Genomic DNA, 13,693 nt, shown 5'->3' with positions numbered 1-13,693 from the left:
TAAAGCAGAGGAAGAAACAGGCAGCATATGCATACTGCAGGAAATTGCAAAGAGATCTATTTGGGCTCTGCTGGCTTTAATAACATGCTTGTACTTAATTTTTTTTTAAATCATGCTCACTAGCAGTTATTTTAAAACAACTCTTATCAGATTGAATAAAAGATTAATGAAAATCATCATGCATGAAGTCAGGAAATGGAAGTGAATGGTTGATGTTTGTTCTGGAGTCTGCTGTGATTTAAGGAGCTTCATTTGATTCTAGGTACATCCACTTTACAGCAGTCTTTTTGTTTAAAAACTGATTTATGCCAGCTCTTATTAATTATACCTCACCAAGTTTGTACAGCATTTTTAAGGATGTAAGAAGACGGTCCCTGTCCCAAAGAACTTGCAATCTAACATACAGGCAAAGTGTGGGGAGGAGGGATGCAGCACAAGAACTTTGTTTGTCTTTTGTATAAATTATCAAACAAAGTTGCATGTTGTTTGAGATGTGGCATTGGTACAAATGCACGGTGAAAAACGTGTGAGCTGAAGTATTTCTAATTGTTCTCTTCCTAGGGACTGTGGATTTACGTAGTGATTCCCTCTGATGTGAATGCAGCATCTCTTGTCCCTCTGGGATGCCGTAGGTGATGCCCAGCTCTACTGCAATGGCAATTGGCGCTCTCTCTAGTTCTCTTCTTGTAACCTGCTGTCTCATGGTTGCTCTCTGTAGCTCCACCATACCTGTGCAAAAACTGGCCAAGGCTCCAGACAAACAGGAGATAAAAACAAGTCAGGAAAAGAGGGATCATACATCAACCAGGCCGGACAGTCAGAGTCAGACAGGCCCAGGGAAAATGAATGAACTTGGAAGGAATGGGCGGGAAGAGGGCACCAGAGATTGGAAGAGCAAAGGAAACAGAAATTATTCAAACAAAGAATCTTGGACTAGGCAAAAACAGGTTTGGAATAGTCAAGGAACAAGCAGTAAATCTGGGAACGTTCAAGCACAGGAGCAAAGGGATGGTGTTCCAGAGGAACCTCAGGCGGCTGAAGAATCATCCCTCCCAGAAGTTGTTGCTAGTACTACTCCTGAGCCTCCGGAGGAGTATGCCTATCCAGATTACCGTGGGAAAGGCTGTGTGGATGAGAGTGGCTTCGTTTATGCTATTGGGGAGAAGTTTACTCCAGGTCCCTCTGCTTGCCCCTGTCTTTGCACTGATGAGGGACCTCTGTGCATTCAACCTGAGTGCCCAAGACTCCATCCACGGTGTATTCATGTAGACACCAGTCAGTGCTGCCCACAGTGCAAAGAGAGGAAGAACTACTGTGAGTTCAGAGGAAAGACCTACCAGACACTAGAAGAATTCATGGTAAGGGCTTTTTTATTTAAAAAAAAAAGATTAAAAAAAAATGGCGAGGGTTGTTCTGTGATCTTATGTTCTTGAAATGGTTTCTTAGAGAGGGATTTTTTTCTTTCTTGTTAATATTGCACCTGCAGCAGTGTATAATTTTCCCTTTAAACAAGACCTTTCCAGTTCAGTGAAACCATAACATTTTAAAAATAAGGGAGCTGATCTTTATTAATTCCTTTTGTATTTATAGTGTAAAAAAAATCACAATGAAGCCATTCAGTATTCATATGTATGTGCCCTGAGAGTTTCCACAGGATTTCCATGGCATTTTCAGCATTACATTTACTGTTCCCTTATTTTACAATGCTAACCATAAAACTTATCCTTTGTGAAACCTATTTGCCATTTGGGGCTGATTTCCATTGTTAATAGCCAGTTAGTGACAGTAATGCATCCTTTAATCCATCTCTCTCTCTTTTTTTTTTTTTTTTTTTTTTTTGTATGCTCAAACTGGGATGTCACAGTTACATAATAATTTTCTGTGGGTATGATTATGGACCTTGGTGTATTAATTAGAGTATGGTTCAGAGGACAGATTATGGCAGTATTTAAATAGTCAATTTTTCTATCTAGTGGAATATTTTTATAGTGAAGCTTTTTTTTTAATTTTTAAACAGGAAACTTCACAATGGTGGAGGTTCATTATCATTGCAAATGCATCTTGTGTATTGAAACAGTGTTGGACTTATGGCCTGATCGTACAGTTACTTTCCCCCGCCCCTTATAAATTGATTTTCATTATAGCTGAGTTCTGTAAACAGGTACTGTTGTGCATGCACATTTGGGAGTGTGCATCTGCTAGATGAGGGCCTGAGCCAAAACCCAGATCTGAATGCTCCTGAACTTTTGGGAGTTGGGGATAATAAAGGGAGTTAGAAATCCAGCCCAGAATTTTGCAGTTCATGCCTGTTTCTTATATATATTTGAGAGAGAAAATTAATCTTTATGAAGGTTATAAATACACTGCTTGTCTCTTCTTTGGTGTCATCTGTGGTATTTGTGTAATCTTAGGAACTTATTTTTCTTTTGAATGCCTTTCCATATTTTTTCACCTTCTAAAAGAGCCAGAGAACGATTCTGATTTATTCTCTGAACAGAGCACTTTCTCCCTGCCATCTCTAGATGGCTATGCTCAGAACACTAGCACCGATCAAGGCATATGCCAGCAAACAGTAGGCTCATCTCCTCTCCTCCCTCCCCAAGGTCTTGAGTCTTGGCACAGCAATTTATTCCTTTAAAAAGTGAAGAAATAATTTAAAATATGGGTGGTTGGTGTGCCCTTTTATGGCCAGGTTCTGAAATCCTTACTGTTTCAGCACAGTACATTCAGAAGCAATGTCAAAATAATGTGCTTCCCTGCATATGTTGTCTCCAGGTTTCAACAGCTTAGTGTTAGAATTTTAATGTGTTCTTCATCCACAGCTTTCCAACCCCATCTATGTCTTCCTTTAATGTAAGAATCTTGCATTACTGACTGTAGAGTAGCCTTAAAATGCAGTTAGGTTACTTCATTAAGTTCTGCGTGTGGTGGAAGAATAAAACCAATGGGCTCACTGCTGTCACACAACAATCATGCCTGATAGCTTTGGAAGTGTAATACTGGACAGTGCCCATAGATCTTTTTCAGAACTATATTTCTTCTGTGTTTTCAGCTTTGTTTTACCCCATTCTGACTCTGGCAGTTCTAATGAAATCTTCCCATAATACAGTGCCATTTTTCAATTATTCGTGCTCTCTGTTAGGATAAGTAATAAGTAGGATGAGTAAGGATATGCGTGTGTTCAGGCTGGCTAAGGAAAATCACTAAAGCTATACAGCACTTTAATTGCAGCCTATATGTTTTATCATACTGACACTGCATAGCTGAGCCTCCACTCAGCCTATAATATCGTAGGTGCAAAACAGTAGGCACAGTTATTTTCATATACCATTGCAATTAATTAAGATTGAAGGGAAGTAACTTACATGTGCAATCAGATCACCACTAAATGCATGCACAATTGCAGATGGAAATAACTGCACCCAGTACTGGAATCCATTTTTATAACTGTAGTCACAACTGTCTTGTGGATGTTAAGTACAGCACTCTCTACCATTTGATTTAGGTCAAGGAAGTATTTGTAAACAGGTAAGTCTATTCTCTCTGTATGCATATGTTCCATTAATGGGAATGAGTCACATATTCTGATGAAGAAAAACATATTGACTCCTTAAATGATTACATGAATTGTGTGTGTATATATAAAAATGTGTATGTAGATTCACGTATATGCATACACGAACGTGTGTGTGCATGTATATATTGTATATAAATGGAGTTTTACATAAGTTTTTATTTAAAAAGAAAATCAGGAAAAAAAAAAAAAACCCTCTCCCCAAGCCATGGTAAAATCTGCTCCTGTGAAACTAGGAGTGGAGGGAGATACATCAATCTCTGCATACAGACTTTGCTTATATTTGTGTGTGTGGTAGTATCTGTTATATACTAGTGTTAGGAAGGAAAATAAATTTTATTGCAAACCAAAACTGGAAAAAAACAAAACCCCAAAACTCAGAAGCCTAATAAAGATGTCTTCATCTACCACTTGCAGTATAGCTTTTTGTGGGGCCATGCTGCAGTATGGCAAGTGTTTCAGCTTATAGAGAACTTTTAATGGGATTGGGAGCAAAAGTACCTTACAAAAGAACATAGTTTCCCAACTGTGATTAAAATGGAAATCCTCAATGAAGATAGAATCATATTGGAATCTCTCTTTATTATTTTGTATTCAAATTTTAAAGAAGCATTCCTGTGATCATTACTGGGCTTTGTTACTCAGAGGCAAATTGGATACTTTGCTGTTACAGATTTTGCTTTGTTTATCACAACTTCTGTCCTGTCAAAGAACTTAATTTATGAACAACTCGCTTGAAATTCTTGAAGACAACAAATCCAGATGGATTTCAAAGCATTTGTGGTGCTTTGAAGGCACAGAGAAATATAAAGAAGACTGATATATTAATGCTTGTCAGCCTAACAGTGTTCATGATCTCTTGGGGAGTATAACTGGAATGAAAATGTTACTAGAAATAACCCAAGAGTAAATGGATATAGTTTTATGGATTTTATTTATTTATTTATTTTACTTAGAGTTTTCAGAGATGTAAGGAATGAAATATAGACTTCTGGATTTTTTTTTCTTTGAGTTATTTAATCCCTGTCTTGGTTAAAGTACAAATAGAGAACTTCCACTTTCTGTAAGCCAGGTGGGTTTTTTTCCCCAAAGGCCAGAAAAAAATTGCCTAAAACAAAGTACTTTGGTATGCATGCTGGGCCAGATCCTCAACTTGTGTTAATTGACATAGCTCCACTGACTTCAACTGAGCTATGACATTAAAGAGCTGTGGATCTGGCTTGCTGTCTGTATTATGCTAGAATTTTTCTTGCTCTTCTATTGGGGAACCCTTAACTGATCCACTTGTTTGCATACTTATGTATGCAAACTTTTCTACTACATCTGTAGCTCCACAGAAAAACATTTATACACTTGTTCATAATCTTCCTTTAAACCCTCAAGAAGACAACTTCTTGCGATTTCCTATAGGTTTTATGGCTGCCTGGAAAATTAGATCAGATTTATCTGCTTCTTATTGGTTCTTCTATGTTAGCATAGGAAGATCTGCTGTTGTGATATAGTTAATACTTAGCACTTACGTAGTATTCTTCATTCCTAACTCTGAAATTGCTTTACGATTAACTGCATGATCTGTTAGATTGTGGAATAGTGTCCCAAAAGAACTGGTGGCAGCCCCATCGCATCAGCCATTAGAACCTATGCTGAAGTAAGAGTTCATCCGTTAGAGGGGAGAGGAAAATGGAAGCGGCACAAATGGGCCTTCTCCAATTCTGACTTATGATTCCCTGCTAATTACATGGTGTCATACCAAGGCATTTCCTTGCTAGACTATCTCTTATACATTGATCCTTATTAATATTACTTTTTTGGCTTCTTTCAGGCATTGGTTTTCTATAGTTTTAACCACATCTTGCCTAAATTGAAAAAAGAAGCAGCAACATTTGGTCCAAAGATATGCAAATAAGGGCTCCCTGGGCATTTCTATAAGGGACAGAGCTAATGCTGCTTTAACAACTATTCTGCTTCACTTCTACTGAAAATGTACTTGACTCCTACTCTTGAAAATATTACAAAACAGAATAGAAAGAAATACTTATGTGCTCATTTTACTGCGTTCTTAAAGGACTACATTGTACAACTCTTATTCATGTTGGAGAGCTTGTATGAGTAAGAGTTATCCCATAGACTACAACAGACTCTGCAAGTGCTCACCAACGTGAATGTTTGCCCAATGAAGGCCAAAGTGAAGAAACGGTTGTGGCTGGAAAAACAGGATGCCTTAGCATCAGATTCTTATCCTGGTTACACTGTGTAAGTGTGGAGATACTACACTGAGGTCAGTGGATTTCCTCCAGATTTACATTTGGTGTAACTGAAATGAGAATTTGTCTCTGTACTAAATCTCTTCCTGATCACCAAAGTGCAAGGTGCTTCTAATTAGCAAGTTGCAGTGAAATATGTACCATAGATCACATTGTAGATGTAGGAAATATATGTGGTGGTGTATCCAGGGAAGAATATACGTCTCATCCGAGGAAAAAAATGGAAAAAAACAATGTCTGAGGGATGACTGTGCTTATTAAAGGATCATTGTAAATATTTCTTTGCAATAACCTGCTATATATTACATGCAAAAAAAGTGTTCATGACCTACTACTTGGACATCTGTTTATCTAGAGCGTTTGGTTTCTGAAAGGTATGATCTTCAAAAGCACATTATATTTGAGGGAAATGCATCTTTATGAACACTTACATGTGTTCAGACTTTAAATCAGGATTGTTTCTTTCCACAGTGCCGTTAATATTTTGTTAAATGGCTTCATGTTCTGGGCAGTCTATGCTTTGTTGAAGGCAAATGGTTCTGTCAAAGTTGAAATTCCAGTAAATAAGCTGCTGAATTAAAAGATGTTTTAATTTTATAAGTCTGAATAAATGTTCTTCCTAACATATCTTTTTTTCAATCTTGATTGCTGCTTCATTGCATCAGATACAAGGATATAAAAAGTGATATAAAAGCTGGCTGTACCATAGTATATGGAATACTTAAATGAGTATACCCTCTTCTTGCTGTTGATCTTGTCAAGCCGTCAGAGAGAACAGGGCTAAATTCACCACTTATTTAAATGTACCCAAATATTGTGAAGTCTATAGAATTGTGCCAACTTGGGCTCTTGGTGAATTTAACCCGAAGACTTGATTTCTTGATGAAGTTTTATCTAAGATCTTAAAAGCAAACCATATATTTTGTACCTTAGCATGTAAAGTGGGAGAGAGATCTCCAGATAAAAATAACTACAGAAGAATGGTTTCTCAGTAGTGACCTGTAAGCTTCAAAATATTCAGAATTCAGGTTTCACTTGGATAAACACCCATAATTTCAGATGCTCATCCAGAGTTTGTCAAATATCTGAATCTCTTGATTCTGTACATTGGTCTGGAAATAGCCTCTTCCTCTTCTGCTATAGCTAGGGCCCTACCATATTCATAGCCATGAAAAACGCGTTCCCCCGCCCCCCCCGTGAAATCTGGTCTTTTGTGTGCTTTTACCCTATACTATACAGATTTCACAGGGGAGGCCAGTGTTTCTCAAATTGGGGGGTCCTGACCCAAAAGGGAGTTGTGGGGGTGTGTGTGTGTGTGGAAGGTTGCAAGGTTATTTTAGGGGGGGTCATGGTATTGCCACCCTTACTTCTGCACTGCCTTCAGAGCTGGGCGGCCGGAGAGAGGCCACTGCTGACTGAGGGCCCAGCTCTGCAGGCATCAGTGCAGAAGTAAAGGTGGCAATATGATACCATGCTATCCTTACTTCTGCGCTGCTGCTGGCAGTGGCTCTGCCTTCAGAGCTGGGCTCCCAGCCAGCAGCAGCCACCCCTCTCCAGCTGCCCAGCTCTGAAGGCAGCACCACCACAAGCAGCAGCACAGAAATAAGGATAGCAGTACCACAACCCTCACTACAATAACCTTGCAACCTGCCCCCCACCCCCAACTCCTTTTTGGGTCAGAACCCCTACAATTACAACACTCTGAAATTTCAGATTTAAATAGCTGAAGTCATGAAATTTACTATTTTTAAAATCCTATTACTGTGAAATTGACCAAAATGGACCATGAATTTGGTAGGGCCCTAGCTATAGTGCCATAGATGTGCATGGCACTTTATAAACAATTTGAAGGCAGAGGCCTTGCCCCAAAGAGCTTATAACAAAGACGTGCATTATGTGGCTTTGTTGTGCATTTTGTAGCTACAGGATTTTTTAAGCTATAGTATATTTTATAGGGAAGAGCACTAGAAGAGGACGGCTAGCTGTGGAAGTCTAACGGAACCAAATTAAATGTAAGGGAGGAGGGCAAAGTGGAGAGAGAGAGCATGAAAAGAGGGTCTGACACATGAGCAAAAAGAGAGGAAGAGGTTAGTGAATGGAGAAATTGGTGGCAGAGCATAGAACATTGGTGTATAGGAGGAGATAAGGGCATTGATTTAACCATGGGTAGCACTGTACCGATATTTGAAAGTGAGGAAGAGGAGGGAGAGAGAGAGAGAGAGAGAGAGAGAAGCAGAAAATGTGGAGGGATTCAGGCAGAAGTAGCAGTGAGTATGGAAGATAACATTGGATATGACAGGTTGGATATGACAGTAGGGAAGCAAGGGAGAAGGATGTTTCTGTAGTCCAGATAAAAGAATGCTGACACAAATGAGAGTTGAGGTCGAGTGGAAGGTCTGGTTCTTGGGGATTTTTAGTGGAGTAAGTGAGAACCTTATTTGAGGGAGGAATCAAAGATGACCCCAAAGGTGCAAGCCTGAGTGATCCTCTAGTGAGCACAGACTTCCTTAAGATTTCTGGCAATTCCACTTTGAGTGTCGACAGAGATCCGGTGAGAACAGCCTGTCTGACAGTGTGTTGGTGCTTCTGTTTCACTGGAATCTGGAATTAAATGGCATGGAGAGAAGGAGGCAGAACCTTATGTGAGCACCTCAGAACCTCAAGTTCATTTCTAGAAATGTTGGGTGTGGAAGATGTCCAGGTCTTAAACATGGGGGAGGGGAGGATGTCACTGGAAACAGTGTTCTAACACATTTCCTTCCCTGAAATCTGCTGTGTGTACCAGTGCCATTTGGGGTACAGCAGTAGTAATCACACCCTCAACAGAGGGGAGAGACCAGCATTATGAAATGGCCCTTGTGCACCTGTGCCCCTCCCTGTTTTTTTTTCTGAAGGGTTCAGGTGCACTTAAGAAACATGAGGATGAGGGGTGTGTGTCGGTGGGGGTGGGGGGAACAGGACAAGGGAGCATTCTGTTAAATTGTGGGGGGTGTTTTACATATCCAGGAAATAAGAATCACATGCATGTCCAACTGTTCCTAATTAGGGGCTTGCTCCTGCTCCATTTAAATCAATGCAAGTTTCCCCATTGACTTCGCTGGGAGTAGGGTCAAGCCCTAAGAGAAACAGTACTTTTGTTTCAGTAATTATCATTTTTCCACTGTCCCCTCTAAACCAATCATGTTTTGAAGAAGTTACAAAGCATGACCTTATTTTTATTCCTCTCAAAATCTTCTGTGAAAAATATTGAGATTTTGATTTTTTTCATCAGAAAATGAAAAATTTAGTCATAAAGCCATTTTAAATCAAAATTACTTTTAGTATAATAAAAGACCAGCTCTAGACTATCCCCACATCAATCCTTGGAGCCAGGGGGAATGTCTTCCCACTATTACTTAATGGTCTCACATGACTCTCTTCCTCAGAACCTTTTGCTTTGCTCAATTTGGAGCAAAGATTCAGAATAGTGCCTGGGGCTAGCATGGTTGCTGCCCTAAATTGAGACTGCAGCAACCCTACTTTTGTCTGAATAACTGTGGAAGACAAGATGCATGTAAAAGAGACAGAGGCAAAGAAAGGCATTATGCTGCCTGGGAGAGAATATTGAATGGATGAATTAAAAAATGAATGGATTTGTGTTTCAGGTTTCCCCATGTGAGAGATGCCGTTGCGAAGCCAATGGTGAAGTGCTGTGCACAGTGTCTGCTTGTCCTCAGACTGAATGTGTGGATCCAGTGTATGAGCCAGATCAATGCTGCCCCATCTGCAAAAATGGTAGGTAACTAATGCAACATCCAGATGGTTTTCTTTCTCAGAGAGCTACCAGTTGCTCAAATTTCTTTGAATGAAAGTTGATTGTCCAAGCAGAAATGTGCAGAAATATAAGAAAGCTCTGTTGTGTTGAAGGGAATGTTTTCCTTGACCTGGATAGATTTTTATAATGATCCACAAAGATTTTGTTGCCCGAGAATCATGTGTGGCATCGACACCAGTCTCTGGTTGTGTGTTCTGCATATGTTCATTGTGGATGTGACTTGTGTGCCATATCAAGTCTAGGCCCTTGATTCTTCCCAACTGTAATGCCCAGTGGCTGAGGCAGGTTAGGCAGCAGTCCTGAGTTCTAGTCAATGGTGCATGAGTGGTTGGGTAGCCAGCTGGTCAATCCGCATTGCAGGCAGTCCAGAGCAATGGTCTGAGTTTGCACAGGGGTCAATAGCTGGCGGATCCAATCCAAGGGGCTGGGTCAGTTTGTTGGGGAGGCAGGATCAGGCGAGACAGCAGGGCAACAAGGTAGGGTCAGTAGGAACAGCAAGGCAGTCTAGGCAGCAGGCAACGGCCTGTTGCTCAGTCAGCTTCCTCTTCCAGTTGGGGCCTTTGTATAGTCCAGGCACCCAGTGAGAATGCTGCCTGTCCATCCAATCGGGGCCTGGAGTGTGGCTGCGGTAGGCCTTTAGCATTAGAGCTGTTGGTCAGGCGCAGCTGTTCAGCGCATCGTCTAAGGATGCTCCCTAAGGATTGGTGGCAATATTGGGGTCCTGACACCAACTTTCCATTATTGAGAAGTAGAACTTACTTTTATTTTACCTTCATATTTCTTCCCTTGGAGAGAGGTTTTTTTTTTCCCCTCCTGAGGCAATCAAATGTACCTTGTTGAGCTCATTTAATTTTCATAACTAAATGAATTAAACTTCCATGTTTAATTGAATATTCTTTGTAACTAAAGTAGGTAGAAAGTCTCTACTCCCAGCAAGGCTTGCATTAGATCAAAGTCTTGATCTGTTTAGAAGAAGAAATTATGAGATACTCCAGTTCACCATTTATAAAAAAGAAATAACTTCTTATTAATAAAAATGAATACTGCAGTATCAAATGAAACTATATTTAAAATGAGAAAAGCATTTAAAATTATTCAGATAATTTTGCAGTCCTATGTTATTTCTGTATAATATATAGGGCCATTACATTAGCTAAAACAAACTAATGAAAACTGTGCAAAAGCTAGATGGAGAGAGACTGTATAGAACTCTCTTAAGTTACGTCTACACTGCACACTTCTTTTGGCACTGCTAAGAGTACATAGACTGAATGCACCCCTAGCCTGGGTATAAATAGCAGTGTAGATGATGAGGCACTGCTTAGGTGAATAGCACAAAGATGCATCTGAACCTATGGGTATGTACCCTACACGGCTCACTACTCACCCAAGCAGTGCCTCCCCATCTACGCTGCTAGTTTAAGCAGTGTGGTGTCCCACTGCTGAGTCTTTCCCTCCACCCAGAAAGATTCCATCCGCAGGGACTCTGGCAGCGGGGAAAGGCTCGAGCAGCTCCTTCCTAGGTATCGACCACTGTCCAAGACAGGATACAGGACCTGAGAGTGTGACACATTAGTTTAGGAATGACGGGAGACACACCCATAGGGGTATTTGCTTTCAGTATCTGCTGTATTGTTTGTAGCTCCTAGCACAGACTGGTGGTGGCAGGGAGGAAGCCTGTCCCAGGGTAAGTCTACACAGCAGCTGGGAGATGTGATTCCCAGCATGGATAGACATACACGCACTAGCTCTGCTATTTTTAATGCGTTAGCTCAAGCAGAGTGGCTGGAGTGGCACAGGCGGCGGCTCAGCATATGCCAGAGTATGTACCCCGAGAGTTGGGTGGGATCGATCTTGGATAGCTAGTCCAAGTGGCTGCCTGTGCCGCTTCAGGTAAACTGCTATTTTTAATGCACTAGCATGAGCAGAGCCAGCACACACGTGTCTCCCGAAGCTGGGAATCTCACTTCCCAGCTGCTGTGTAAATATACTCTCTGAGGGTTTGGGTTAGAAGAGCAATACACTACATACACATCATCCTTTCCAATGGATTTCCCAGGAGGCATTAACGCAGCTCTAAGCAGCAGTAAAACTCCCGCGTGATGATTTTTTCCCCCTCAGACAAAACGGTAGTGCAAAGTGGTGGGTACCTACCAACGATAGCTTGACTGTGAATGAGCCAGGAGGAGGAAGTGGGGCAGGGTCTGGCTCTCTGAATGGATTCCCTGAGACCAGCAGATTTCCTGACACGCTTGGTTAGAGGATTGAACACCCTGCCCCAAGAGAGCAGACCTCTGTACTCATAAGCCTCCCTCCCCTCAGAGAGGGTGGTGCTCAGAAAGTGCACATAAGGAACCAGGCTGAGTTTCTAACCGAGCTATTCCCTCCTGTAAGAAAGGGTGATGGGAGCCCTATGATCCTGAACACTGAATGTTTCTCTGTAATTGTAACCACATGTGCCTTGTATATTCTAGTGTAGAGACCGGCGACACTGACATAATTTCAGACAAAAATTGCTGGAGATGTTGGTTTCCAATGAGCTGTTCTGACATTAACAGGAGCAATCAGAAACTGAGAATATTTTTCCTTTTTAGGTTTTAGACAAGGACAAATGCTATTAACCATAACAAAAACAAGACAGTTTGTGAGAGGCTTAGCTTTTCTGGTTCAGTGAAGAAGTTCATAAAGAAGCTCCTCTGTATGGAATTTGGTTTTAAAAATATCAGGCTCCTTGCTGTCAAAGCAGGGATGTAGCTGTTTACGAGTATGGCACCGGCACAGTTTGAAATTGTTTGCCTTCGCAGGCAGAAAAGGAATATCGGTGAATGTTTTAAATTAATGTCTGGGCAAACTGATCAGCTAGGAAAGCTTACCCTGCCTCATCAGTCATATGCAAGCCTGGTGATACAAATTCACTGTGGATATGCATCACAATATTTCATTGCAAAGTTGCTCACAATATGATTGTCATCACATCACCTCGCTGACCCAGAAGACCCTAGCTGAGCACATGGGGAAGACCATCCATGCAACCTGGGAGGAGAGAGAAGACTAGCTGAATGTGGAAGCAGCTATTATGGAGTACCCTACAGCCCAGAAGGCCATAGAGGAGCGAGCAGGCTACTTTCATACAACCCACTCCATAAGAGACTTGTGCTCTCATTCCCTGTCCTTGAAGTGAGTACAGGAGGAAAAGATTAGATTTGGGTTCTGGAAATTTCCTGATCTTTGTGGCAAACAGCAAAATCCAAACTCAAACTTACCTTGGTTTTCCTGGCACTTAGTGATACACAGCAGTTCCCCAACCCTCCCTGGCTAGAGAGCTCACTGTCAGTGCAACAAGAGACAGAGACATGCCCTTTGCAAATAATACCATGTACACAGGTATGGGACTAATGAGTGTGGAGAATGGTTAGTGAAAGCATGACCTACATGGAGATGAGCAAATTCAGTCTGTACTCAGAGCCGGTGCAACCACTAGGCAAACTAGGCGGCCGCTGAGGGTGCCAAGATTTGAGGGTGCCAAAAAGCGGTGCCCAAAATGTCTGGGATGCTCACCCGGTGCTGGCTAAATGTGTAACCCTCTTCCTGCCGCTGTGCGAGGGGGCGCTGCGGCTTTGATAAGCTCCGGCCGGCCGGGAAGTGATGTCTTTCCTCCTCTGGCTGCCGGGGGCGCTGCGCTGCTCCCTGCTGCTCTGGCTCTTCCCCAGGGCCCCGCCCCAGCCCCACTCCCCTGAGCTCTGCAGCAGGGCCAGGCCTGCACTCACAGAGACCTGGCCCCAGCCGCGCTGCTGGTGAGTGCTGGGGGGTGGTTCCCCCCTGCCCTGCAAGCCAGCCATGCCCCCCCCACCACGGAAGCCTGGGGCCCCCCCGCTCCCACCCCCCCCCGGAGGCCTGGAGCACCACCCACCCCTCGTGGAGGGGGCTGCGTAGGGCCTCAGAATATCTAGGGACGGCCCTGGTACCCGCCACCCTGCCCGAGGCCAGCCCCTGCCCGAGGCCAGCCCCATACCCCGTCTCCAGCCAGCCCCTGCTGCACCC

General features: G+C 42.3%; 1 protein-coding gene across 1 annotated transcript in view; it reads left to right on the top strand.

The window, feature by feature from the left end:
• Positions 1-635: 635 nt before the first annotated feature.
• Positions 636-13,693, top strand: part of VWC2 (von Willebrand factor C domain containing 2) — a 111,694-nt gene continuing 98,636 nt past the window's right edge. The window contains exons 1-2 of the mRNA XM_065399996.1: positions 636-1,358; positions 9,483-9,612. Coding sequence (XP_065256068.1) covers positions 636-1,358; positions 9,483-9,612 — 853 coding nt within the window. The remainder of the gene's footprint in view (positions 1,359-9,482; positions 9,613-13,693) is intronic.

Source organism: Emys orbicularis, chromosome 2 (assembly GCF_028017835.1).
Source record: "Emys orbicularis isolate rEmyOrb1 chromosome 2, rEmyOrb1.hap1, whole genome shotgun sequence".
Lineage (NCBI taxonomy): Eukaryota > Metazoa > Chordata > Testudines > Emydidae > Emys > Emys orbicularis.
This window is presented reverse-complemented; position numbering and strand designations above follow the sequence as displayed.